This window comes from Capricornis sumatraensis, chromosome 8, assembly GCF_032405125.1.
Source record: "Capricornis sumatraensis isolate serow.1 chromosome 8, serow.2, whole genome shotgun sequence".
NCBI classification, from domain to species: domain Eukaryota; kingdom Metazoa; phylum Chordata; class Mammalia; order Artiodactyla; family Bovidae; genus Capricornis; species Capricornis sumatraensis.
Window position 1 is genome coordinate 18,422,267 of NC_091076.1, and position 24,551 is coordinate 18,446,817.

The 24,551-nt window shown below is 37.1% G+C and overlaps 1 protein-coding gene across 2 annotated transcripts in view; it reads left to right on the forward strand.

Moving 5' to 3' along the window:
- The window catches only part of ARHGAP32 (Rho GTPase activating protein 32), a 122,299-nt gene that overhangs the window by 83,540 nt on the left and 14,208 nt on the right, over positions 1–24,551 (forward strand). For both annotated transcript variants that reach the window (XM_068978079.1, XM_068978080.1), the window contains 4 exons: positions 14,080–14,229; positions 19,366–19,468; positions 20,805–20,949; positions 21,405–21,487. In XM_068978079.1, the coding sequence (XP_068834180.1) occupies positions 14,080–14,229; positions 19,366–19,468; positions 20,805–20,949; positions 21,405–21,487 (481 nt within the window). The remainder of the gene's footprint in view (positions 1–14,079; positions 14,230–19,365; positions 19,469–20,804; positions 20,950–21,404; positions 21,488–24,551) is intronic.

Genomic DNA, 24,551 nt, shown 5'->3' on the forward strand with positions numbered 1-24,551 from the left:
TTCCACCGTGAATAAACTCTTGGGAGCCTCATTTCCTATTCATCAAAATCCATAAGTCCACAGCTGTTCCAATGGTAAAAAAAAATCCACGTGTTTTGTTCCTGTCGTGCCCTGGATTTCTCTGTGGTCTCTTCGTATTGTGAAATCACACCAATTCATTGTTTTTCTTACTGTGGCCTACCATTTATCAACACTCCTTTATTCAGAACTGCGACCAGAGAGGAAAGAATGATAAATACTCACCAGGCATCTTGAATTCAACAATTCCTGCTTGTGTGACCTTGGCTTCCTCGTCTCTAAGACAGGAATAGTGTTCTCATCAACTTCATAGTGTTATAATGAAGACTGTCTATAAATTATTTAGAATCTTTCTGGCAAATGAGACATCATTTTGTTTACTAGAAACAAGTGTCTGAACATGGATTTATATTGGTATTGGTGAAAAGTCATTTAGAACAGAAAATATTAATTTAATATTAATATTTTAATATCTTCCAATTCATTAATTTTTTCATATCTAGTCAAGTTAACAGTGTAGTACTGCTATTTAGTATAAATATTGAATCTTTTCAATATTTGTATAAGTAGAGCTATAATTTTAACACTTGGCAGTCCATAAAGGAGGAGGTCATAATCAGAAACATTTAATTCTGGATTTTTTTGTTGTTGTTGTATTGAAGTATAGTTGGTCATGTGCAATTCTTATTTTTTAATTCTGAAAAAAACTTTTCAGGTTAAAAAATTTTTCATTTGCATATTAAAAAATTGTGCATTCCAGTCTCAGAATTTTTCATGCAAAGGCGGTATACATTGATGATTTTTTTGTCTGAGTAGAAAACAATCATGACTCATTATCAGCAAAGATATTCAGAGTTATGTTCTCCCAGCCTGTCGCTGCCAATTTAATGTCTCAGCCTTTTGTAGACAGTACTTCCTGCTAGATCAGGTTTTGTTTTTTTTTTTAAGTTTTAATTGGGTGTAAATACCATCATTTTTATAGAATACACTGTCTCCCATATGGATAGCAAATATAAACAACTGAATAGTCAGTGACTTTTTAAAAAGTTAAAGTATTAATTAAGTATCAGTTTAGTCCTAGTGTTTTCTGAGCAGAAGACATGTACCTGTGTGAAGTGGGTGGGTGGAGTTATCCTGGCGAAGCCTGTTCTGCAAGTGTGGCTGGGCTGGGGCGTCTCTGCTGTGTTGGAAAGCAGGACATGCAAAGAGAGGATTAAGCTCCTGCAGGCAGAGCTCTCCCGTGCACACAAACCACTCTGCCTGACCAAAGACCAGAAACCGGGGCTAAGGAAACTGCTGGGAGCAGAGCTGGAGCTTCCGCGTGCCAGGAAGGTCTGACTGGGAGTCACCCTGTGGTGGTGGATAAGTCTGAGCCGGTGCGATTGTCCTTCATTCTGCACGGAATGCAGAGCCACGGTGTCCTGTCGAGCCTACTGCCGAGTGCAGCCATTTGGAATAATTTTAATTATTGATCCTAAAACCTGTGCCACAGCGAGAGGTAAGGACATCTCAGTCAATTATTCAGTGTTTGACAAATATTTCACTGAGACTGTTTTTCATATTGCATTTGGGCACGTATTTCCTTGGCTGCTTTTAGGTGACTGGCTAATTATTTAACTATGCACAAATGGAATAACTGAGCTTTAACCTTTGGCGTGGTTGTAGAGAGGTGATCATTTTTTGAAGTAGATTTAACTATGTAGGTATTATCTCTTACTTTCCTACGTTCAGGAAATACTTATTTTAAAATTTCAGATCAGCTTATTTCTTAATGCTTTCCAGACCTCAGGTTAATGTGCAAAAGTTTGCATGTTAAAAGAACATATCTGTTTCATAAGCAGCAAATATATATCATATTAAAATTTTTTTTTCCTGCTAGGTAAATAACATCTCAGTTATTGACAAATAGAAAATAGGCAGCACTGATTTACTGTAAAGAATTTGGTAGTCTGTAGAGACTGTTCAAATTAGCACAAGGAAGTAATCCTTCTGCCCTTTTTCTCCTCATTGGCATTAGTAAGGATAGCTATCTCTATCCATGATATATTTGCATTAATTCTTTTTTCCCATATTTATATGATGCTTCTTCAGATCTTGGTTATAAATATTTTTCATTAAGATAACATGGAGAGCACAGTTTTCTCTGAATCACAGACTAGCCCTGTTAAGAAGTTGAACATTTTTCTTTTCTACTACTGTTTAAATAATATTGCTATTTTGATTTTCAAAACCACAAATGGAGAAAGCTCAGAATTTAAAGCTCCTTTTCACTGTCAACTTTTAAAGAAGCCCCAGTTGCTCATATGATAATGGTTTACAACTCTGACTTCTTTTTTAGCATATTATGTAGTACTATATGATATTTAAGATGAGAGAGCAGAAATCCAAAGTTTCTTAGGTTAAGTTTGCACATAAGACAATTATACGGGCAGAAACTAGAAAGTGACCCTGTGTTTACGTGCACCTTTCCTTAGTGACCTCAGCCCTGAGTTTAGGAGGTAAGACCAGATACGATCAAACCTGGTTTGTAAAGCCAACTCAGGTCCTGGTTAGCCCTGTACCTCAGAGGATTCTACAAATGTTCAGAGAAATTGCAGTGGTGAAACAACTCCTGTTTATTGACATACCCGTGATGCTGCTGCTGCTGCTAAGTCGCTTTAGTAGTGTCTGACTCTATGCAATCCCATAGACGGCAGCCCACCAGGCTCCCCCGTCCCTGGGATTCTCCAGGCAAGAACAGTGGAGTGAGTTGCCATTTCCTTCTCTAATGCATGAAAGTGAAAAGTGAAAGCAAAGCTGCTCAGTCATGTCCGACTCACAGTGACCCCATGGACTGCAGCCTACCAGGCTCCTCTGTCCATGGATTTTCCAGGCAAGAGTCCTGGAGTGGGTTGCTATTGCCTTCTCCAACCCTGAGTGATAGATATTGTTATTGCCATTCTCACTGTGTGTTTGAGGGAACTGGACTTAAATAGGTCATTTGCTCAAGACCTTGCATGTGGTAAGTGATGAGAAAGTAGATTCCAGCCCTCAGGTCTATCTGACTCCAAGGTCCAAGTTCTTATTTCCCAGGCCAAAGGTCAGATCTTCCATAGAGCAGGCTTCTAAGGCCTTTAAAAAGAGTTCTCCTTATCTATCATGTCTTCTTCAGTTATGGGATGTTTCTGCTCCAGCTCCTGCATAAAGAAAGGATGGGAAGGGAAGGGGGAAATAACCTACATAAATAAAACCCACCCTGATCATATCAGTGTTCCACACCAAACTTCATAGCTTAATAAAGTGCACAGGGTTTTTTGACATCAAAGTGAAATATGACTACATTTTAATCTAATAAAAAAATAATTTCAAGAAAACAATTTTCACACTGTTAAGATTAAGGTTCATCATGTTCTTATTTCTAGAACTTCAGCAATAGAATTTAAATTCATTTTTATTGGAGTATCATTGCTTTACAGTGTTGTGTTAGTGTCTATTGTACAGCAGAGTAAATCAGCTACATGTATGTCCCCCTTTCCTTGGATTTCCTTCCCATTTGGTTTCTTTATATTTCTCTTACTTTTGAGGTTACTGAATTCCTAAGAATCTCTGCTTATTGCAATCTAATCTATAAGACAGATATATAAATCAGTGTTCTCTTAAAATAGTACTAGTTTTTAAGCTTCATATCAAATACTACTAGTTCACCTTGGAAAAATGAGAGCCCAGATTATTTAAAAATCCTCAGCAGAGATGCTTCTACAGTCTTTTTATTATAACCCATTCTAGTATTAGAATCCTTTAGTGTCACGAATTTATATCCACCTCATGTTTCCTCCCACTCTCCTCTGCTAAAATGCAAATCTTTTTGTTCTGTATTTAGAAATGAAATTAGTCAAGAGTCTTTTATATAATAACTGAGGTGGTAAAGCTACCGAGATGAAAAGAAAATTTTACTTTGTTTTTGTACAGAGTTGAGGAACAACACCAGTCATATTTCTTGTTTTAATTTGTAATTTAAAATTTAAAAATAAAAGTCAGTACCAGTTTAGCAAGAAAAATGTAAAATTTACTTATATTACCCTAAAATCACATAAGCTAAATTTGAGCCTTCTTTCATGTTCGTTACTAAAATTTGTAAGTCCCAGAAAAGTAAACATATGATGTGAATAAGAAGACTGTCCTAACCATACCCTGATGCCCATTTTCCCAAGGAAACGGTGATTTTTGAAGCTCTTATCATAGCATGCCCTTCGTGGTTTATCTATCACTGTTTATGTCCTGCCCTGGGAAGAGCAGCAGTATGAAGTTGCTTTGGTTTCATTCTTAACTCTGAGAAAGAGATATTTTTATTCAAACACCCAAGTATTTTAGTGGAACACAGGCATACTGTTCCATGTAAGAGTTGTATTGGATATTCTGAAGAAGCAGTTTGTTGCCAGTTTTCTGCTTCTCTTTTTCCTAATGAAATGTTCTTATCTCCTCTGTGTCTGAACAGCTCTTCTTGAAAATTTACTACAGATTTATTTTCTAGATCTGTTAGTTTTATCCATTTGCACTCCTGTCTGTTATGCCTTTTGAAATGCCTCCTCTTCTCTGCTATGAGTAAATGGAAACCTGTTTGACTTACGTAACTGTTAGTAGCTTCCGCTAGCTGTATGTGCACGCATGCTCAGTTGCTCAGTTGTGTCCGACTCATTGCGACCTTAGGGACTGTAGCCCACCAGGCTCCTCTGTCCATGGAATTCTCCAGGCAAGAATACTGGAGTGGGCTGCCATTTCCTCCTCCAGGGGATCTTCCCGACTCTCTTGTGTCTCCTGCATTGGCAGACAGGTTCTTTACCATAGCGCCACCTGGGAAGCCGCATTAGTAGCTTTCCAGGTTTTCAAACAAGAGCCATTACTGTCAGAGCTATTTTATATTCAGTATTGCATGCACAGTACATTTCTCAAATACCAGGTTTCCTCCTCTGAGGTTGGAATGTACAGATGCCAGAACCCTTCCAGCGGCCACATTCCAGAACCTCATCCCTGGCCTGGGCTGGTCCCCAGTGTTACCGCACCAGCTGTCACACACATCAGTCTGAGAACTGTGTTTTTTCTCTTATTTCCAAAATTGTTTATGATTCTGTACTTTCTTATTCCATAATAACTTCAACAGTATGTTAAGGTTTAATACTCAAATTTATCTACATATTTTCTTGGACATCTGCTTTGGGATGGATGGAGGCCAGTGAATCCCAAGGCTGAAATTGCTTTATTCTTGCTTTAAAAACTAGCAGGAAACTCAGTAGTTCCTAGAGAGACAGCAAATATTTTACATTTTGAATATCAACCTGATAGAATATAAGTTTTCAGAAATTCAGGATGTATAGAAAATATTCACCTTTTTTTCTCTTACTATAATGAATTCCTGAAACTTAGTTCAAAAGTTAATCTTTGTAAAATATATGGCACTTTTTCTAGTAAAAAGAATATTATAAATGGCCATTGTAGGGTTCACCAGGGACTTGCTAACAGATCAGAGAAATAGTGTATCATATGGCATGATCAATAACTGTAAATGTTTTTAACAATTAAAGACAGTATGCTTTTGCTTCAAGTTCTGGAAATAGTTATAAGCATGTTGTATAAATGATGTACGTAAGGACTCCTTATTTCTAAATTTTCATGGGGAAAAATAAAATAATTAAAACAATTTAACTTTAAAAAACTGAACTTAATATACTATGCTTGAAATAATAACATTTAACAATGGTCTTCCTATTTTAAATTTTTAAAGCAGCCTTTTCCAAGATAATGTAGAAAGCTAAATGTATTTTGTTATATAGCTGTCCAGTGGAATTTTAAATTATGTCCTTTTTCCCTCCTGATAAATTTTCCTAAAGCAAAGACATTTCCCACAGACTCTAGAGTTTTCTCTGCTTTTCTAACTTTACACTTTCTCAGAGTGTTTCTTGATTTCTTAAGTATTTCCATTGAAATCTAGAATTCATAAATTGCCTAGTTAAACCTCTCATGCTTCATATTATTAAACTGAGATCTAAACTAGCTACTTACCTTGTCTGAAAGTTTGTAGCAACTTATCAGCCAAATCAGGACTTAAACTACATCTCTGCATTCCTGGTCCAGTATGCTTCCACTTGCTCTTGCCTGCCCAATAATAGGCATGTTTGGATGCGCAGCCTTCATTGGACCATTTTATTATTGATAGTTGAAAATTTAGTCGCTTAGTCATGTCCAACTCTTTGCAACCCCCAGGACTGTAGCCTACCAGGCTCTGACCATGGGATTTTCCAGGCAAGAGTACTGGAGTGGGTTGCCATTTCCTTCTCCAGAGGATCTTCCCAACTCAGGGATCGAACCGGGGTCTCCCACATTGAAGGCAGATGCTTTACCTTCTGAGCCACCAGGGAAGTCCTTGTTTTATTGTTAGAAAGACCTAAAAGCTTTCAGTTTAGGAGCTCTTGGTTTAGTATGGTTTCTAAATCTTTAAATAGGATTGCTAACATTTTATCCTTGCTGAATATTTTTATCACATACAAAAGCTATATATTTAGATATTATAGAATAGCACCAAATAAACTAAAAAAAAGGAATTGAATTATGAGATTCAGTTCAGTTCAGTTCAGTCGCTCAGTCATGTCTGACTCTTTGCAACCCCATGAATTGCAGCACGCCAGGCCTCCCTGTCCATCACCAACTCCCGGAGTTCACTCAGATTCATGTCCATCGAGTCAGTGATGCCATCCAGCCATCTCTTTCTCTGTCATCCCCTTCTCCCCCTGCCCCCAATCCCTTCCAGCATCACAGTCTTTTCCAATGAGTCAACTCTTCACATGAGGTGGCCAAAGTACTGGAGTTTCAGCTTTAGCATCATTCCTTCCAAAGAAATCCCAGGGCTGATCTCCTTCAGAATGGACTGGTTGGATCTCCTTGCAGTCCAAGGGACTCGCAAGAGTCTTTTCCAACACCACAGTTCAGAAGCATCAATTCTTAGGCGCTCAGCCTTCTTCACAGTCCAACTCTCACATCCATACATGACTACTGGAAAAACCATAGTAGGTCGTCTTAATAATTAGAGCTAGATACAGGAAAGGTATAAAGGTATAGAAAGAAAAGGTATGAAGTATCGTTATTCTGATAACCTTATTATATTTAAGTTATTATTTTGAATGTAATGGGAGATGAATTAGATTTTATTTAGCACACCTCATCTGACAGATAGAAAATTTGAATGATCAGATACTGGTTTGAATTAGAATTTAAATCATTTAGAGTGTGAGGCTAACTGAAACTGAATTTAAATTAGCTCATGTAAAGCACTGAAGCATAGTAGACCCTCCATATAACTTAACTATTCTATAATGTTATGAGATTACTCTAATTTCTAAGTTTTCCTTCAGGTTTCATTGGAGATTAGGTTTAGGGTTCAGTTTGTCTTTTTCTTTCTCTTGCCTTTGTAGAACTGGGAACAGGCCAGTGAGACGGCAGGTCTAACAAGACCAGAAAATGTACAGAGATAAAAATAGAGTCAGTGACAGAATTTCTTAGGGGCGTCCTTACTCCATCAAATGAAAACCTACTTTGAGTTTGATTTGCAAGAAACTCTCAGAGGGTGTTTTTCATAATACTAAAAAAGATACAACATTTTCAGTCATTGGATTAAAGAAGTTCTTTTATATCATTATTCATCTCTTTATTTATATTAAAGCTCTTCTATATTATGAAAAAAGAAAAGTTAGAAGAGGTTCTATACCTCAGTTACTGGAAAAAGTGTTTTTTTTTTTTTTTTAGTTCAGTTTATTTAATATTTGAGTCACATATAATCTAGCTCATCCAGAATTTTTTCTTTGAAAGTTTGTCAAATTATTACTCTAGTGAATCAGTTTAATTTCCAAGTCCATTTATTTTCAAATAAAACCTTTTTTGGTTTAGTGTAAAATTAATTGGTATACTCAAAGCTATAAACGAAATAAGAATTATGTCATTTTTCTCCAGCATGAGTTCTGACTTAAACTGATTCAAAGTTATGTTTCTGAGTTGCCCACAGATCCTTTCAGGAAATATGACAGTGCATGCTAAAAATAAGTTGATTTTGACAACTCTTCCCAATATCCCTTTTAATAAATTTGAAAATACTAAGTAGCATAGTTCACCTCAGCTATTTAAGACTGTCACTGGAAAGATATGGCATGTTTCTTTGCTTCTATTTAAGACATTTTTCTATTTTTAGAATTCTTTATGTACACTTGTACCCTGTAGAATTCTTTTATGTTTGAGTTTTTTATTAAAAGGCAATGCTGATATGTTTACAAGATTCCTATGTTTATTACAATTTCTAAGGGAGAATTTTGCCTTGCCTTAAGGCGTTAGTTTTTGATGTTGCCACTTGCCTCTTCAGTCTGATGTACTCATTTACATCCCTGCAACAGATATGAGGCAAGCAGGAGCACAGGAGGTTTATCACATGAGTATTGAAGCAAAACTTTAAATGTACCTATGGTTGTCCCCAGTGGCTCGGTGATAAAGAGTCTGCCTTCAATGCAGGAGATGTGGCAGGAACCTCGGGTTCAGTCCCTGGGTTGGAAAGATCCCCTGGAGAAGGGCATGGCAACCCACTCCAGTATTCTTGCCTGGAGAATCCTATGGACAGAGGAACCTGGTGGGTTATAGTCCATAGGGGTCACAAAGAATCTGACATGACTGAAGCAACTTAACACAAGCAGGATGGTTGTCACATTCAAAACTTAAAAATTAAACAAGGCAAACTAAATGATTATCTTCATAGATACAGATAAATCCTTTGATAAAAGTCAACACTTGTTCATTTTATATATTTTGACAGTTAAAAATAGGGAGTTTTTAAAAAATCTGTTTAAGGTTTCTACCCAAAAACCCAAGAAAATTTTATTCTTAATGGTGAGATATAAGCAATCTATTTAGATCAAGAACAAGATCATCGTTCTTTCAAGGTTCAGTAAAATTAAACAAAAAGAAATAAACAGAAAGGAAGAAATAAATCTGTTACTTACAGATGATTGTCTACAAATCCAGAAGAATCTCCTGTCAAATTATTAGAACTAATAACAGAGTTGAGGACGGTTGCTGAATGAAAGATAAATTAATACAATGACAGCAGCACCTAAATTAAAAAAAATTTTTTTTTTCATCAGAAAAAAAAACACCTTTATATTTAATTCTCACAACAATCCTGTTAGGCAGTTACTATTTTTAATGTTTCATAGAAGAGGAAAATGAGGTCTTAGAATTGGGTCCCTTGTCCACAGTGATACAGGTGGAAGCTGCAGAGACGTGATTGGAACCCTAGTAATCTGACGCACCATGATACATGTGTTTCTGTTTTGTTGTTGTTGTTCAGTCAGTCAGTTGCGTCTGACTCTTTGTGACTCCATGGACTGCAGTATGCCAGGCTTCCCTGTCCTTCACCATCTCCCAGAGTGTGCTCAAACTCATGTCCATTGAGTCGGCCATCCAACTATCATCCAGTAATCAGTTATTAGATTTTTTTCTTTTTTGCATTTCCCAGGTGGTGCTAGTGGTAAAGAACGCACCTACCAACGCAAGAGACTTAAGAGATGCGGGTTTGATCCCCTGGAGAAGGGCATGGCAACCCACTCCAGTATTCTTGCCTGCAGAATCCCAGGGACAGCAGAGCCTGGTGGGCTGCTGTCTATGGGGTCGCAGAGTCGGACAAGACTGAAGCGACTTAGCTGCAGCAGCAGCAGCAAACATACAAAAAAGTTTAAAATCAGTTTAAAAACCTTTAAAAAGTGAAAAAGTTTAGGAAATAAAAGGTTTAAAAGAAATAGGACCGTAAGTTTATGACCTCGGATAAGGAAAGATATCTTAAAGAAACCATACACAAAGACATGATTAGAAATTTATATAGTACAAGCCAAAGACTGGGAAACATGTTCTTGACAAAAAGTAACTGACAGGGGACTCATTTCCAGATTGTATAAAGATCTCTTGCCCATCAGTAAGAGAAAGACAGCCAGATAGTAAAATGGGCCAAGAATGTAAAGTTATTTCACTGATGAGGAAGACTGACTGACCAGTGATCATGGAACAGTGCCTAACCTTATTAGTAAGCACAGAAATGCACTTTAAAGTGAAATATAATATGTCATCCTGATGAGATTAACAAAAATGAAAATGTCTGATAGAACTAAATAGAACAAAGAAATGAAGAATGAGAAAAGTAAGTATGTCCTGTGGGAATATTATGTTGGTAAATTGTTCTAGAGAATATTTTAGCAAAGTTGAAACATGGTTGAAAAGTAACATGCTGTACAGTCCAGTCATCCTCCTCAGCATGAGTGCCAGAGACATTCTCTCAGAATTATGCATCCCACCTCTAACTTTGTCTGCTTGGCCATCTGGACTCATTACAAATCTTAGAACTCGAGGCATATAGGCAAATAAACCTAATGCAGAGCCCCTTATCTGGCACAAATCATCTTCCTTTAATTTCCTGAGAAATTCCTTCAAGCTCAGACTTCTCTCACATCGGTCTAGAAGATTCCTGAGACCCAATTCAGAGAACTCTGATTTAAGTGAAATATTATGAGAAAGATTTTTTAGGATTTGCTGGAGAAATACTGTACTTGTGTAGTTAAAAACATCTGGTGCCCCTCCTCTCTGTGTCAAGGTTTCCTGAGCCCCTGTGAGCTGATTGTCGGTATCATAAAGCTTTACCTTGGAGATACTAAAATAAATACTGCTAAACTTTTAACTACTGGAAGGACTGGTTGGGTTGGGTTTATGTCAAGTCTTGAAAGAAGACTGCAATTGTGAAATCATGTCTAAATGATATGGAAAAAGATAGCCTTGTGGCACATGCTGCATTTTAACTCTTGACTAGGGAATGGTGGCTCAGATGGTAAAGAATCTGCCTACAGTGCAGGAGACCCAGGTTCCATCCCTGGGGAAGGGAATGGCAATTCACTCCAGTATTCTTGCCCAGAGAATACCATGGACAGGAGTCTGGCGGGCTACAGCCTGTGAGGTCACAGAGTCAGACATGACTAAGCAACTCACACTTTGACATTTACAGGGAATTTGAACAGATGGTGGTGTGATTTGCTTTTGTTTTGTGTTTTATTTTTTATGCATTTTTTCTGTGAAAATGTCATTGTTTATGCAATGTGGGAGACCTGGGTTCGATCCCTGGGTCAGGAAGATGCCCTGGAGAAGGCAGCAGCTACCCACTCCAGTATTCTTGCCTGGAGAATCCCATGGACAGAGGAGCCTGGTGGGCTACAGTCCATGGGGTTGCAAAAATCAGACCCAGCTGAGCAACTAACACTTTCACTTTCACTTACTAGTTTGTTATGGGTGGGGGCAGTGCAGTGTCCAAAAGAAACTTCTTTTAGCCATTTTATTATCTAAGAAATGGGAAGGAAATATAAAGTGAAGGAAAAATTAATGTGAAGAGACATTTATATTTGGAAGTGTTTATTAGATCTTACACAGACCACCTGAGTTTTAATCCTGATTCCATGACCTTAGACATGTTACTAAGCACTCTGTGCCTGAGTTTCTTCCTCTGAAAAGGGGGTAATAGTAGTATTTTCCTTATAAGGTCTTGTGAGAAACGAATAGTTAATAAATATAAATTCTTACACAGTTGCTGGCATGTAACTAAACATAAAATAAATGCCAGCTGTATCTGTATTATTTGTTCAGTATATTAATAATAATATAAGCAAATAATAATATCGGTATTACTATTTATTTGTACTCCTCTCCTCAGTGAGCTCCAACAGCAAGGAGCTGGCCTCACCTGTTCCCTACCGTACTCTCAGGGCTGAGAACAGTTCCTGAGATATGGTAGGCATTCACGTGCTTGTTACTAAATAAATACAAGTTAAAATTCAGTTTTCATCCCTTTGAAACATTCCTGGAAATCTGAGACTAAAAGAATTCTTTCTCATATACATCGTATGCAGTTGTCAGAGTCAACAGATATTTTCACCAAATTCACCATCAAAATACAAATGCCTACTTTTTAACATGTATCTTGGATGTTCTGGCCAATTATTAAAATCTGGAAAAGAAATCAGAAATTACTCCTTTCAGAAACAGAATGGAATTACTGTGTTTGCTCTGACACAGTTACATACCCATGAAATCCTAAAGGATCAACTAAAATCCTTCTTAAATTGTAGAGATTTTAGAAAATGATCAGATTTGAGCCATACATAAATAATTTTCTAATATACCTACTATTTTAGTAACTACCATAAATGAAGAAAACTGTTATTCTACAGAAGCAGCAAAAAAAGCAAAATAACTGACAATATCACTAACCAGAAGTATGTAGAATGTGTCTTTTCATAAAGAGAATTAGAAAACTTTGCTGCAAGATTTAAAACTTTAGAAACATTATGACAGGCCCTATTTCCAGATAGAAAAGAAATTAAAATTCTTTCAAATACATAATGTTACGTTACTGTAATGCAAATTTGCTTATTTTTATGTATTAATCTTACAAAAATGGTTTGATGGCCACACTTTAAGAACAAAGATTCATAACAGTCTACTAGAAACTGGGGAGAATAAAACTCATACAAGTTCAGTAACTTTTAATATACTAATATGATATGTGTGACATCTTCTAAGTTACCCCGGTGTGCTACAAATGTCTCATTAGCAGATAAGAGAGCAGATCATTTAATTTTATAGCAAGAATCTCAGATACAAGTGAGGCTCTAATTTCTCCAGAGTGTCACACAGCATGTTAATGATGGCATCAAAATTATACTGATGATTCTAGATAAACTTTAAGTGGTTGGTATAGAAAAAATAAATTTCCTCTTTAATCTATGTACAAGGATGACAACCTTGTCCCAATTCACTCAGGACTTTCCTGATTTTAGCACTGAAAATCTCATGTCCCAGGGGACCTCTCAGTTATGGGCAAGCCAGTTACAGTTGATCACCTTTGTACAGTTCATAGAAAAGATGCTTAAGTCTGGAGGTAGTGTTTCCCATAAAATGTAAAGAAAATGTTTAATCTAGTCTGAGTAACGAATCTAGTGGTCCATTTGGGCCACAAGATAATCTCAGTGCACAGAATTCCCACAGGAGGATTCATCAGTTCATGGGCTTTAGGATTTGGGTTCACTCAAGAAACTAGAGTGGGGTTCAGTAAGACCTGTAATCATCTGCGGACCGAGCAGGAGGATTGGGGCCATGTAGCTTAGTCTTCTATCCTGCAGCTAATCTCTGAGCTTACAGTAATTTGTTGTATGTTGACTTCCAGAATAATTTCCCTTGCAGGATGCACTTCTCAGCAAAAATCATTTTTCTAAGGATTTGTTTGCTTTCAGATCTTTCACTGTTGTCTTTCTAACATATATAAGTCAGTGGAAATATCTTCCTGTATATAATTTGCTTATCTCTTACTTTGATCTACAAAGGCTGTTAAGGTGATGTAGTATGTGATAGATGAATGTTAATAAAGATCTAATGCGTTTTTATGGGTGTGTGTGTCTTGTACTTTAACATAGCCATTAGTTTGAGAATTGTGTGCTATTCCGTAATGTGATTGTCCTCTTTATAAAATGAGAAAGAGGGAGTTGTTTCTTTTTTAAGTTTTCTTTTCCAGATTATAAATGCCATGAAAATTTCTAACACTAAATAAAATACTTTAGAAATTAACTAGAAATGCAGTTTCTTAAATTTCTACCATGCTAAGTCTTACTTATCATGAAGATCTCTAAAAGCAATATATTAGAGTAAAACTCAAGTCCAAGTTACAATCCTGTAGCAGGCTTAGTTAGCATTGGGAAGTTGGCTGGTTTACCATGCTTAACTTAGTCATGAATTATAATACTTCAATTTGCACACAGTTCCATCAAATAAGACCACAAGCTGGTGAGAAGAACATGCAAAGCCATGCTTTTATTTATAAAGCAACTCTTTCTTCAACTTCTGCTGAAAATTTCCTACAGAATATATGGTATACTTGAAATAGATTATTTTGTAGTTATTCTGTTGAGATCTGCACTTCATTTCCTCTCACTACAACTAAGTAGTTGTATTATTGTTTTTTAGTATCTAAAAAGCACGGCAAGCTCATTACTTTTTTACGCACATTCATGAAGTCTCGTCCAACAAAACAGAAATTGAAGCAGCGTGGAATCTTGAAAGAAAGAGTGTTTGGCTGTGACCTGGGGGAGCACCTTCTGAATTCTGGTTTTGAAGGTAAACATGAAATTTATAATCTCATAATTTCAGTTTCTAACTTCTCCCTGTTGATCTCCTATAATCAGTTAGATATGGCAAACAGCACCTGTTCCATTTGAGTTCAGCAGGACATACCGAATGCTCTCAGGTGCTTGCCTGACTTCGGGGTAACTGAGAATCATGAGGGGGTCTAGGAATGAACTTTGGCATTAGAGATGCTTATGATCTGTTCAGAAAGATGAAGACATTCTCCCCAAGGGTACAATAGCTCTGCTGGTTTGCATTATTTTCATGTCTCTCCAGATAATGTCCTCACTTTTCCTTCTCACAGTTTATTCTGAAATGTTAATTTCTCTTTTGGAAAAAAGTCACAGTTTTGAGATCATGTATTACCAAGACCAGCCTCCCAACTTTTATACCTAAAAATTTTAATTCCTTTCTCTATAAATTAAATTCTTATTCAAGAATTCAGTGCTTGGAGAAATGGATGGAGGGGCTGAATGGATAGAAAGAAAGGAAAAATGGAGTTTTTCTTTGATTTTCTTTTAAAAATAGCACTTTTCTCTACCATCTCTTTTACTTTTTTTAATTTTTATTTATTTTTTATTTTTATTTTTACTTTATTTTACTTTACAATACTGTATCGGTTTTGCCATACATTGACATGAATCCACCACGGGTGTACATGCGTTCCCAAACATGAACCCCCCTCCCACCTCCCTCCCCATAACATCTCTTTAGATGCTAGAATATTAAGGAAGTACTTAACTATAATTTTGATAAGTACCAGAAATAGGTGATTTGTGAAATTCTGAATCTTGATGGGAAACACCCATTATATACTTTTTAAGAAGACCACTAGTGAAAGTGTAAATATCAATAAATATCAAGTTCAAATTAAGGCCTTACTCATTGCCTAAAGAATACCAATATACTTATAATATGGATTTAATACAAACTATACCATGTTTCTTGTGGGAGAAGACACAATATTACTTTAAATAGGTGTTGCTGCTGCTGCTGCTAAGTCACTTCAGTCGTGTCTGACTCTGTGTGACCCCATAGACAGCAGCCCACCAGGTTCCCCCCTTATGGAAGTTACTGAAAATTAAACAAAAAACAAACAGACAAACCAAAACCCTGAGGATTATTTTTGCAGCTAGTCAAAATGCACATGGAATAATAAGCCAATGAGAAGATCACAGAACATTATGGGGAGGAAATCAGGGATAGGAGACATCTAACTACCAATATTAAAACAGTATTCAAAACTAGAATGTTACTGGTATAGAGGATGAGATACAACTGATGAATGAAATAGCCTGGAATGTTCAGAAGTAGTTGTTGTTCTAGATATGAATCCATGCTGATAAAGTGTTTTTTAAAAACCAGCTCATGGGGAGGAGTTCATTATAAATACATACAGAAACATGAAATAGCAATTTTGAAAAACTTAATTCTCGCTTTATGACCCTAAAAGTTTCAAATGTATGAAAGGGTTAACTATTTTTAACTCATAAAAGTGTTAATACAAAATGATTTTGTTTTGAGATCAATGAGGAAAAAAACCATAAATAAAGAGGTGATTCCAAACAAGTAGCTTCCATATAGAGTAAGTCCCCTACATACGAAGAAGTTCTGTTCTGAGAGCGCATTCCTAAGTTGAGTTTGTCTGTTAATCCAACAAAGTTACGTAGGTATCCAACTAACACAGTCGGCTATGTAGTACTGTACTGTAATAGGTTTATAGTACTTTTCACACAAGTAATGCATTAAAAAAAATTTTTTTAATCTTACAGTATAGTACCTTGAACAGTACAATACTGCAGTACAACAGCTGGAGCTTCCTAGTGGTACCAGCTACATCATCGCTGCTTTGGCGCTTGCCTCCAGACAGCCTGGGCTTGAAATACAGACGCTACTATTCCACTGTACTCTGTATAGTACTATGCAGTGAAGTACATGAAAGCACAGCCACTTGTAGAGGATGCAGGCACCTGACAATATGCCAGACACATGAACTAACGTGTGCTTGGACGTGTGAACGCATGTTCACATCTTTGAAAGTTCACAACTTGAAGGTTCAAATGTAGGAAACTTACTACAAATGTAAAGGAAAGGTGCCACAGACTGGGAAGGTCCTTTTTTCTTGGGTATGATGAAATGCTCCTAATATAGTAAATGAAAATGTCATTCAGGTTTGTGAGAAAATTAAGCCCCTGGGTAGAAGAATAGAAAAAAAGCTATAAACATATAATTTTGACGAGGAACTAAAATAGTAAACAAATGCAAAAAAAAAAAGTGTCTATGCTTATTTGCAATCATGGAAATGTATCTAAGCAATTTTGAGACACCATTTTATATAAGTAAACACTATTGATATAACAAAGCTCCTTTTCTAAATTATGATATCCAGTGCCATTAAGAACAGTAGAGATTTTTACCAGCAGGTGAAAAATGTTGGTTTCAGGTAGCTCTGGAAATTACTGCTTTTTTGAAAAACATTTTGGCACTCCAGAGCAAGAGACCTTACAGTATTCCTTTCTTGTAGCACTTCTCTCTCAGGGTTATCCTAAGACTATAATCCAACAAAAATAAAAATGTTCATTATAGTATTATGTATGAAAGCCAAAAAATTGAATACTCAACTTTTAGGGAATTGCTGTATAAATTAAGAAGCTATTCAAACTGTAAATTTGAATACAGTATAGAAATTTCAAAGGTGCTATATTTTTCTTGCCTTATTGCTCTTTGCAGACACTGTGCTTTTCTAATGAACTGAAGGCATGTGGCTGCCCTGTGTTGAGCAAGTCTGTTGGTACCATTTTTCCAAGCGTTTGCCCACGTCGTGTCTCTGTGACACACAGAGTGTAGTTAAACCCTCCACCAGCAAAAAGATTACAACTCACTGCAGGCTCAGATCATAGTTAGCATTTTTTTAGCAATAAAGTATTTTTCTAATTAAATGTATGTACATTGTTTTTCAGACACGATGCTATGGCACACTTAATAGACTATACTATAGTATGAACATAATTTATATGCATTGGGAAACCAAAAATTTCTGTGACTTCCTTTATTGTGATGTTTGCTTTAATCTGGAGGTCTGAAACTGAAACTGTAGTATTTCTGAGGTCTGCCTATATGTAAAGAGTAGGTATGCTTTCTTGTGCGTTGCTGTTGCTATTTAGTTACTAAGTCATGGCTGACACTTGGCAACCCCTTGGACTGTAGCCTGCCAGGCTCCTCTGTCCATGGGATTTCCCAGACATTGAACCCATGTCTCCTTGGGTCATGAAGATCCCCTGGAGAGGGAAATGGCAGGCCACTCCAGTATTCTTGCCTGGGAAATCCTTTGGGAGAGGAGCCTGGTGGGCTACAGTCCATGGGGTCATAAAGAGTCAGAGGTAACTGAGCAGGCATGCACTCAAGAAGGAGTAATCGTGGTATAAACAAATAAATATTAATTCAAAATGACATAGTTCTGTTGGCGTTTAGAACCTAGTATAGCTACCTCTGCTTAGGGGTATATTCAAAGAAAGCTTGCCTAGGAGTAAGAGTTCAGTTGGGTTTTGAACAACAACCAAGAGTTTTCTATAAGAAGATGGTAGCAGAAGGAGAATCCAGGCAGAGAAAACAGGCTTCCTTTACCTGGAAATTGATGGACTTAGAGCATGGCTGGTTTGTTTGGTAAAAAATGAGACTTAACTTGGCCTAGAGTTGTGAAATATGGAAATAGGTAATACTAAAATAAGTGCAGATGGTGAAGGACCTTAAAATCCAGGCAGTTAAAATGTGACTCTGTGCTTGGACAGCTTGAGTTTGATCCTTATTTGTGCCATTTGTTTACTGCTTGTCCTTAGGTGTAAAATTTCATCACTCTTAAGATTCAGTTTCCTCTTTGAAAAGAGAGATAATGATAGAATTTCTCTGAAAAGTAAAGAGTATCTGTTGTAAAGCACTTAGTCTGGCATCTTTTGCTTGCTAAGTAATATACCTGCTTTCTAATAAAATTATTCAAAGCTAAGGAGTTTATGTTTTAAATATAAGTTACAGGATCTAACAGAATTTAAAAGACAGGATGCAGGAAGTACAACACAAGGCAGGAAAACCAAGGAAAAACCTTTTATAATAATAAAGGAATGATATATACACTTAAGTGAAATGCAGTAGATAAAATTATCTTATTGAAGTATCTTAGTTGTTTCATTCACCACTCTTCCATCCCTAGTAGAGTAGTTTTTTGCAGACCAAATAATGTTCTTTCAAGCTATTCTTTTCATGGATTGTAACTGAAAATGATGAAATGAACAGTTACTGAAGCCTGTGAATTCATCAGTCTGCAATGCAATATAAATGAAGTTCAAATTTCAGTTACTGTAGATTTTTGGTTAGAAAAATGTTTTCTCATAAATTTCAAATGTTCTGTTCTAGACCATAGGCCCAGAGTAGCTGGTTGTTTGTGTTAGTTGTTCAGAGAAGTAACCAGAGAGCCTTTCTTTTCTTCCTGCTTTTTGTTGAAGTGCATTTCATGACCAGCTGATAATATTGAGCCAAACGTCAGTAATTTTAATATAAAGATAGGCAGGAAATTAAAAGACTTCATTTACTTGAAATTACTTTGACCTTTGCATTATGTTGATGTTTATTGAATATAATTAGAATTAGCATTACCTATGAAAAGATAAACTTTTAAAGGTGAAAAATTAAAGCACTTAGAGTAGGTAATTATCATGTTGGAATAAACATTTAAGTTTGCATATCCATTTGCTGAGTATGAAATTCAGGTGAGTAACTGTATTTTTTTTTTTTAATCTAGAATGATGTTAGAGCTAAACAGTTCACCTTGCTGTTGTAACAATCTAAACAAGTCTGTTGCAGAAGATCTTAGGGAAAGTATCCCAATAATTAATGAACTCTTCCACTTACCTCAGTGTAACAACATAGAGCCAGTCTTGATTATTCAGGAACCAGTTATCTAGTTTAGATGTGAAATTAGGTAAATAGGCGTTACCATTTTTTGTGGTAGATTAATCTCCACCCCTTACAGCTTTAATTTGCAACTTTCATTTTGCTCAAACATTCTTATTTTTTGTGACTTTGTTTCCATTGAATACTCTCAATTTAATCCATGTCTTCAAAAATTCTCTCTAGTACCCCAGGTTCTTCAAAGCTGCACAGCGTTCATCGAGAGATATGGCATCGTGGATGGAATATATCGTCTCTCTGGTGTTGCCTCCAATATCCAGAGACTACGGTAAAACCCAACATGGCTTTTTCTTTTTTGTTCCTACTGTAATTCATTAAAATGAAACTTTCAGAATTAAGTCACTTATATTGATAATCATTATTTTCTGTGAGATTGTTTAGATAAAGCAGAAAAGTAGCTATATTGTTCTCTGTGTATGTTTTCGACATTTCGTCATTTGTAGTGTCAGAAAACCTTGGCCTCTAATCTCAATACTTTTATTTTCTCTGCAATATTTGAAGATTTTTAAAAATTGAATTTGAACCTATGACAACTATGATAGATGAAAATTTACATTATAATAGAATTATTCTTTAATTAAAATTGACAAGAGTGAACCTGTTTATTATTATTTTTAATATGAGTGAAGCTTCTTCTAATCTTCTTTCACCCAAGTTCTGTAGCATGTGCTCAAGCGTATATGTGTTACATATTCCACATCCTTCCCATTAGACCTCCAGAGACAAAAATAGTGGTATCCTTTATACCAAGAGAAATTTTAACTTTTTGTTAATCTGTTAGATTCCTGTCTATTCTTAGCATGCTATTATTTTTTATTTTTCGCTGTGGTACATGGTAATTGCCATTATTCTATAAGAATTTTAATATTCTAAATTGACCACAGAGTTGATTTCTGTTTTCAGAATACATGTTTGGAAAATACTTAAATTGATCCTGGTACTGAAAACAGTACAGTCTCTGACTTCAGATGCAGTGGATCTCGTATTCAGATTAATCCTCTAGGTTGACTAGTGGCCTCCGGTCTGTAGATTAATATTAGTCAACCTCCTGGAGAATAAGCTTAATCTGCCTTTGTGTTCTGAGCACAGGTTTTATTTCATTCACTAAGTGCTGCAGGTTTTACTTTCGGTGTTGGTGGAGAATTGTTTTCTAATTGTTTCTGGCTTCCTTATCCCTCTATCATAACACATTCCTGAACTCTGCTTCTTGCATCTGAGGAATTTCTGCACATAGTTTTTCATGGACCAGCTGCCATTCAACTCTAGTTTTCAGAACTGCCAAAATATTGGGCATTTAAACAGTTAGGAAGTATAAGTCCTTTGTTTCGATCTGTGTGGTAAGAGCTGCTCTTTCACACAGGTTTCAGAGATTTCTGTCTGTTTTAATATTAAAGCTATCCCCTGAATTTCTATTTAGAAAAACACTTGTCTCATAGTCAGACATTCAATTACTGCTGAATAACTTCTGTGAAATACAGTCATTTGAAGTACGTATTTGCTCACTGAGCTGGAGGTTAATACTTTGGACCTTTTTTCTGTTCTAAAGTCATATTTGCTTTTCTTTGAAGAAAATTAGTTTTGTTGTCTCTCTTCTATCTTTTCAGCCATGAATTTGACTCTGAACATGTTCCCGACCTGACAAAAGAGCCCTACGTCCAAGACATCCATTCCGTGGGCTCCCTGTGTAAGCTGTACTTCCGAGAGCTCCCAAACCCTCTGCTCACCTACCAGCTGTATGAGAAATTTTCTGTGAGTACCAGTCACATGTAAATCAAGTTCTGTTTGCAGGTTTGCTGTGGTTTTGTTCAAAACCTGAAAAAGTTGATTTCCCCTGAAAGAAATAGTTACATGAGAAAAGAGCTCCTTTAAAGAGAAAATAAAGAACACTTACTGCTAGTTGGTCCACAGTCTTCACTGTTTTTGCACCTTTTCAGGGTCTCTCGCTTTGAGCCACTAATCTTACTATAACCCTTGGTTATGTGTTGGTTATCATGAAGTTTTAAAAATATTATCTTGTATTAGATTTCAGCGTCCCCATAGTGTGTGAACGAAGTTTACTTCCTTGGCACTACATTGTTTTTCCTCATCATTCAGCACCAAAGAGTAAGGTCAATGAATCTCAAAGTGAAACTGAATTGTAAGTGAAGAACTTTCATTTTTACCAACAAAGCCTACTAGTTTCTTTTGCATTATGATTGTTCCAGGATGCTGTTTCAGCAGCAACAGATGAAGAAAGGCTGATAAAAATTCATGATGTCATCCAGCAACTCCCTCCTCCACACTACAGGTAAACCACGCGCTGTAAAATGCCAGCCAAAAGTAGAAGTCAGTTGTGTGAACATGGGCTCCTGGGGTTTCTGACTGTTTAAATTTCCTTGGAGTTCTGACTGTTTAAACTTCCGTTTTTCCATACATTTGTATTTATATTTGTCTTTGTGTTCCCAGGGTCTGGGCACAGTGCTTGGCATCCAGCAGGCACCCTGGAGCCCTCTCTTCTGTTGCTTACTTTTACAGCCCAGATTAATTTGTATGTTAGCTTGGACTCTTGGAATTAGTTCGGAGGATTTCATTGTAACTTTCCTCTCCCCCACTAGCACAACCACACACAGCCCCTTCTCTCATCTTCCTAGAATGGTTATATGAGTGCTCAGTGTTGATTTTCTACATTGCTGTATCTATGTAAATGTTATTAACAAACTACATCTAATAGTATGAACGTGTGCGTGCATGCTCAATCACATCCAACTCTTCTGCAACCCCATGGACTGTAGCCTGCCAGGCTCCTTTATCCTCCTCTGTCCTCGGGTTTCCCAGGCAAGAATACTGGAGTGGGTTGTCATTTCCTCCTCCAGAGGATCTTCCTGACTGAGGGATTGAACCCATGTCTCCTGCATTGGCACGCAGATTCTTTACCGCTGCGCCACCAGGGAAGCCCGATGTAATAGTATACCAGAATTTTTTTCCCCCTTTCTGGGGTAACTGTGCTTTTTTCATGGAGTGATGGCCTGTTTGGGGTTTGCTGAGTTTCTTTTTATTGCTAGCTTGTCTCCTGACTCTATCACAGAATAATGGGTATTCTCTCAGTTCAGGTCAGTCACTCAGTCATGTCTGACTCTTTGCGACCCCATGAACTGCAGCACGCCAGGACTCCCTGTCCATCACCAACTCCCAGAGTCCACCCAAACCCATGTCCATCGAGTTGGTGATGCCATCCAACCATCTCATCCTCTGTCGTCCCCTTCTCCTCCTGCCCTCAATCTTTCCCAGCATCAGGGTCTTTTCAAATTAGTCAGCTCTTTGCATCAGGTGGCCAAAGTATTGGAGTTCCAGCTTCAACATGAGTGCTTCCAATAAACTCCCAAGACTGATCTCCTTTAGGATGGACTGGTTGGATCTCCTTGCAGTCCAAGGGGCTCGCAGGAGTCTTCTCCAACACCAGAGTTCAAAAGCATCAGTTCTTTGGCACTCAGCTTTCTTTATAGTCCAGCTCTCACATCCATACATGACCACTGGAAAAACCATAGCCTTGACTAGACAGACCTTTGTTGGCAAAGTAATGTCTCTGCTTTTGAACATACTATCTAGGTTGGTCAGAGCTTTCCTTCCAAGGAGTAAGCGTCTTCTAATTTCATGGCTGCAGTCACCATCTGCAGTGATTTTGGAGCCCAAAAAATAAAGTCTGACACTGTTTCCACTGTTTCCCCATCTATTTGTCACAAAGTGATGGGGCCAGATGCCATGTTCTTAGTTTTCTGAATGTTGAGCTTAATAAGCCAGCTTTTTCACTCTCTTTCATTTCCATCAAGAGGCTCTTTAGTTCTTCTTAGCTTTCTGCCATAAGGGTGGTGTCATCTGCATATCTGAGGTGATTGATATTTCTCCTGGCAATCTTAATTCCAGCTTGTGCTTCCTCCAGCCCAGCGTTTCTCATGATGTACTCTGCATGTAAGTTAAATAACCAGGGTGACAATATACAGCCTTGACGTACTCCTTTTCCTGTTTGGAACCAGTCTGTTGTTCCATGTCCAGGTCTAACTGTTGCATCCTGACCTCAGTTGTGTTTAAACATATCAAGCTACCATTTAAAAGAAACATTTCCCCATGAAAACACCCCTTGTGGTGCCTTAAATCCCGCTGTTCGTCCAGGTCTCCTCCATGCAGCAGCAGCTCTTACCCTCCTCCTGGACCCTCCCTTCATCACTTTCTTCCTGACTTGGACCCCTTCTCCTCTGGACCTCTGCCTGTCACCTCCCCTGTGTCCACTCCCTGCTTTCCTAGTGTCCATCTTTGGTAACTTCCTGAGAATAGGTGTGTGGGAGGTGAATGTTCGGAGACTTTGATACGAAAATGCTCTTATTCTCCTCATACTTTTGACTGACAGTTGGCTATGGAATTTTAATCTGTAAATAGTATTTTCCCATAATTTTGATAGTATTACACCACTGGCATCTAAGCAAAAATGCTGCAGCAAAGTCTGATACCAGTTCGAGTGCCACTATTTTAGTGTGACCTATTTTGTGTTGTTTAAATCCTTTTGGATGCTTTTAAATTTAGAACCTACCTAGTGGTTCGTTTCCATGGTGACTCATCTTGGAGCAGGTTCTTTTTCATTCTTTGCTCTGGGCACTCATTGGGCTTTCTCCCTCTGGAAACTTCTGAAGAAATTTTCTTGTGTTATTTCCTTGATGGTTCTCAGAGCAGCTTACACCTCATCCCTTTTCTTTATTCTTTTTCTAGAATTGTTTTTATCTACTGAACTAAACTCCTTTGAGTTTCTTACCTTTTCTTTGTCAGTTTCCACATATGGATTTTCTCCAAACCATCTCATGATTAAGAACACTTAATTCTAAGAACTAACTGCCTTCCCTCCCTCTCTTTTCTCATTTCTCCGAATGTTTCTACTTTATAGCATCCTTCTCTATTTTCGTTTCATGTGTATAATCTCTTCTCTCTGTGAAAATATTACCGGTAATCATAGATTTGGTTTTGTTTTAAATTGTTATCTCTTTACCACGGTATTTGTTTCCTCCTCATGTGGCGGCTTATCTTCCTTTTCTTCTCGAGTCGCTGACAGGCTCACCTGAATCCTGAAGACTCATACGTTGACCACAATTTAACTTTCATTGCTGTTTCAAATAATACTCTTAAACTTCTATCTTCCATTTATTGTCTTTAATAGTTTTAATCCCTATAAGGTAAGGACACTTTGAGAGATGTATAGGTAATACCTTGTGTTTATCTAATTTAACTTACATTTAAACTCATCATTCTTCATTTTCCAAGATACTCTCCCCTATTGTTAAATCTCTGTATATATAAAAAATTGTTTACATGAATCACACTTGAGAATA